Source organism: Octodon degus, unplaced genomic scaffold (genome assembly GCF_000260255.1).
Source record: "Octodon degus isolate 3935 unplaced genomic scaffold, OctDeg1.0 scaffold00005, whole genome shotgun sequence".
In the NCBI taxonomy this organism is placed as follows: domain Eukaryota; kingdom Metazoa; phylum Chordata; class Mammalia; order Rodentia; family Octodontidae; genus Octodon; species Octodon degus.
The window spans coordinates 33,015,081-33,019,762 of NW_004524581.1; the positions used below are offsets into that span (position 1 = coordinate 33,015,081).

At 53.8% G+C, this 4,682-nt stretch overlaps 1 protein-coding gene across 1 annotated transcript in view; it reads left to right on the forward strand.

Annotated features, from left to right (window-relative positions):
- Nucleotides 1-950: 950 nt before the first annotated feature.
- The window catches only part of Ncr3 (natural cytotoxicity triggering receptor 3), a 4,443-nt gene continuing 711 nt past the window's right edge, over nucleotides 951-4,682 (forward strand). The window contains exons 1-2 of the mRNA XM_023722390.1: nucleotides 951-1,478; nucleotides 4,332-4,678. Coding sequence (XP_023578158.1) covers nucleotides 1,364-1,478; nucleotides 4,332-4,678 — 462 coding nt within the window. The 5' untranslated portion in view covers nucleotides 951-1,363. The remainder of the gene's footprint in view (nucleotides 1,479-4,331; nucleotides 4,679-4,682) is intronic.

Below are 4,682 nucleotides of genomic sequence, written 5' to 3' on the forward strand. Positions count from 1 at the left end.
TCCAAAGTGAGTTCAAAGCCAGCCGGAAGGGCACAGTGAGACCCTGTTTCAAAAAGACAGAAAAAAGAAAGGCAAGGAGGAAGAGGGATGGAGAACTAGGGAGGAATAGGAAGAAAGAAGAAAGAAAGAGAGAGAGAGAGAGAGAGAGAGAGAGAGAGAGAGAGAGAGAGAGTGAGAGAGAGAGTGTGAGAGAGAGAGAGAAGCAGGAAAACAGGAAAGAAAACCTTTGCAGGTGGGGGAGGAGGGGTTGAGGGGAGGGGCGAGGAATAGGAACAAAAGAATCGAGTTATGGCACACAGGCTCAAATTCTTTACCGTGAATAGGTTCGTCATGCATACCTAGCACGTACCAATATGGTCTGATTTCAGAGAAAGGTTCATGAGTGAGCGGCTTTCGCGTGGGCACCACGCAGGAGGCCTGCGCAGAGCAGAGCTCACCGGGCTGGCCGGCGTCCCTTCCTGGAGACCTGGACGCGAGGGCAAGCTCCTCCAGCACGCTCACAGCGAGCCAGGCGCATGGCTAAGATGCAGCAGAAGGTGCCCTCCAGCCAGTACGCTCCAGTGTCTTAGTGGCCCAGGTGACAGTTCCTGTCCTCTTCCGGTTGCTCCTGTCTCTCAGGAGCAGCTGCAATGCACAGCACGTGAAGCGGTCCCCACTGGACTGCCCCGCACTCTGCCTCCCTACTTCCTGCTGGCTTATCCTATGTAAGGACCACCTTATGTAGGACCATCAGAGACCAGGCCTGAGAGCCCATGATCCCCACCGATGGCCGGCCATGTAATAAATCTGCCTCCGAACCCGGGAGCCGTTCGGGCCCCACTAGCTGTTGCCGCGTCTGCGCTGCCCATCGTCAGGCCCATCCTCACGTGGAGATCCTGGAGCAGCCACCCGGAAGCCACGGGCGGGCAAGGCCGTGCAGGGCCGGGCAGGGGCGGCAGGAGGGTGGGCGCAGTGTGGTGCCTGGGCTCCTTCTGGGTAGAGGGCTGCTCTTCCTGAACCTCCGGAGGTGGGGAACCACATCCTGCCTGCACCCGCCCGCCCACTCTGCCGCCCCTTCTGCTTGTGCAGGGCTGCCTTCCTTGCCATCCACCAGGCCCTGCAGCTTCCCAGGGCCCCGACCGCTTGGTCAGCTGTGCCCTCTCCTCAGGGGACAATCGCTTGACCCTGAGGCGCAGGCAGCTGAGGTCCTTGGCCAGGGGTGTGTGCGCCCTGCTTGTCCTAGCGCAGGTGGCCCTCCCGCCTCGCTCTCTCCCTCCCCCTCTTGGTGCAGAAGCAAAGTTCCTGTCTCTCAGGGCGGTCCTTCACTTAGCTGCCCAAAACCTATCTGAAGAAGTACAGTGTTTCAATATAATTTTGGCCAATAATGACACCCCCCAGCCCTGTCGCTGCTTCCTGTCTCAGTTGTCACCTTGGTCCCCACCACAATACTGCCGACATGGCCTGGCCGCTGCTGCTCCTGTTCATCGCGGTCTATCCAGGTGACTGGGTCTACCCAGGATGCTAAGGTCGAGGCGCGGGAGGGACGCGTGGGGACGCATGTGAAGCCTGGAAGCAGGCTTTTGGGTCTGAGCCCGACAGGGGCCTTCCCCTCTGTAAGACAAGCGGGGTGGAAGGCCCTGGTTGAGTCATGCCAGGTCGCCGCATGCCATTCCCCGTAAGACGGAAAGAGGACCAGAAAAGGGGCTAGAAGGGACAAAAGACTTAAAAGAAGCAGCCAGGATTTTTTTTTTTTTTCCGGTACTGGGGATCGAACTCAGGACCTTGGACTTTCCAGGTCCCGTGGTGGCACACACCTGTAAGCCCAGCACTCGGTAGGCTTGGGGCAAGAAAAATGTTGTGAGCTCCAGGCCAGCCTGGGCAACAAAGCAAGTTCCAGGCCAGTCTGAACTGTGTAGTGAGACCATTTCAAAAGAAAAACCAAAGCCCAAAACAGAGTGCTGGGATTACAGCCCTACACCACCATGCCCAGTAGGACTTCTCCTCCTTTTTTCTTGTCTTTTTGAGACAGAATTTCTCTACCTAGTTCAGGCTGTGTACTCACTTTGTAGCCCAAGCTAGCCTGGAACTTGCAGCCAATCCTCCTGCCTCAGCCTCCTGAGTATTAAGACTTTCTACGCATCAAATTAATAAATACTCTTGAGCGAGGGAGATAGCTCAGCAGCGTAAGTGACTGCCTAGCAAATGCAAGTCCTGAGTTCGATCCCTGGTACCAAAATAATAAATAAAAATAAAGGACTGGGACATTGCTTACTGTGAAGGTCTGAGGTTCAATCCCAGTACAGCCAGAAGAACAAAAAGTCTACTAAACTAAGGCTGATGAGCTAGAATCTAGATATATAGTTAGGAATTTGGGAGACCTAATTAAGTCTGAGATAACTTTTCTTAATGAAGCCAGTTTTAATTAACTGAAGGGCCTTAATTTAGGCATGTTTGTTAAGTAAATACAGGGCTTCTCAAAGTGTAGGTTTCAGACCCTGCTTCAGCAACAGCTGAACGGGGAAGTTCCCAGGAGGGGCTCACCAGACCCCTGGGGCGGTCAGGTCTGCTTCTTAAACACCCCGTAGCCAGCAGCCAGCGGCATGGGTAGGTCAGCTGGGCAGGAGGCCTATTGAACCTGGGGGCAATTAGGGAGTCCCCCAACTCAAAGACAAAACAAAACAACAACAGCTACAACAAAAAGGCCAGGCACTTTGGGTAATTCCCACATATACTCCAGTTTTGAGAGTCACAGAAATAGACTGACTGGTAAATTTTCCTAATTAGAGTTTTCAAAATTTCAATTTATTAAAAAAAATGTACTTAGTATGTGTATAGGGTCTCACTACACAGATTGGACTCATAGTGATCTTCCTGTTTGCAGCCTCCCAAGCGCTGGGATTACAGGGGTGCACCACCATGTGCAGTCTCAAATGTGCCCTGAGGGCGGGGCCAGCATGGCGCACCAGGGATCAAACCCCGGTCTCTGTGCCTGCCTAAGCAGGCGCTTTAATCTACTGAGCTATCTAGCCAGCCTCGTTTTTGTTCATGTGGAAACAGGGTCTGTATAGTTCAGGTTGGCTTTAAGCACAGTGTGTAGCCCAGGGTGCCCTCGAATCTGCAGATATCCTCCTGCTTCAGCCTCCTGAGTGTTGGGATTATATGTGTGTGCTATCTTGCCTGACTCTAAGAGAATTATTTAATAATTGGTTTAATTTATCAATATGGGCACATTAAATTGAAATCTCAACCACAGTAGGTATCTTCACCTGGGAATTTAGTTAATGCTCTAATAAAAAACAAAGTAGCAAGGACAGTTTAGTATAGAATACCTGTACTAAAATAATAGCTAGCAAAATCTAGAAGTAGTACTAGTGACCTGGGGGCAACCACTTTCACTAAGAAGGAGCTTCAATGCCAGTGGCAGGCCAAACTGCAGGGCCCGTCATCACGCAGATAGCTGGAGTGTGGTGGGGGAGCGGGAGAAGGTGGGTAGGAAAGAATGTGAAAGATGATTTAAGAGCAATGTTAATGTTTTGTTTTTCGTCTCTTTTGAGACAGGGTCTCCACTATATGGTTAAGGCTGGCCGCGAGCTCACTTTGTAGTCCAGGCTTGTCTCGAACTCATAATGATCCTCCTGCCTCAGCCTTCTGAGTCCTGGGATTACTGGGGTGCACCACCACGTCTGGCACATTAAGAAAATCAGTCCTGGGGCTGGTGAGATGGTTCAGTGGTCTAAAGCACCTACTTAGAACAAGCTAAGCCAAGCACAGGGACCTCGGTTCAATCCCCCAGCACCACATGCCAGCCCGCCCGCCCCCTGGTGGGCTGAGCTGGCCACACACTAAATAAATAAATAAATAAATAAATAAATAAATATTTTTTTTTTTAAAAAAAGAAGAAAAATAGTCCTACAGTTTTTTTTTTTTTTTAATAGAAAGATTTTTTTTTTTAAACGTTTCCTTTATTTTTTTCTTTTATGGTCAGCTCAGCCCACCCTGGGGGCGGGACTGGCACGGCATGTGGTGCTGGGGATCAAACCGAGGTCCCTGCATGCTTGCCCAAGCAGGCGCTTTAGACCAATGAGCTATCTTGCCAGCCCCTAGTCGTACAGGTTTTAATGAGGCACCCAAAGTGCTTGTGCCAGCCAGGCCCGGTGTCGCGGGCCTGGAGTCCCAGCTCTCTAGGGGACGAGGTGAGTTGCGCCCCGAGCTCGAGGGCTGCCTGGGCTGCACAGTGAGACCGTGTCTCCCCAAAATAAAACGAAACAAAACAGGGCTTTGAGGCCGGCCAAAGCATCCAGCCAGCCCTTTCCCGGCGTGACGCCAGGGCCGGCTCTGCTCTCTGCCCGCAGCGTCCTGCGCGCTCTGGGTGTCGCAGGCCCCTGAGGTCCACGCCCAGGAGGGCGCCGCGGCGCTCCTGCCCTGCTCCTTCAACGCCAGCCGCGGCGCGCCGGCCATCGGCTTCGTCACGTGGTACCGGGACAAGGTGGCCCCGGGCCACGAGGTGAGGAACGAGACGGCTGCGTTCCGGGGCCGCCTGGCGCCCCTGGCTTCGTCCCGCTTCCTCCACCAGCACCAGGCCGAGCTGCGGATCCGCGCGGCGCGCGCCGCGGACGCCGGCGTGTACGTGTGCAGGGTGGAGGTGCTGGGCCTGGGCGTCGCCACCGGGGGCGGCACCCGGCTGCGGGTGGGGGCGCCCGCCA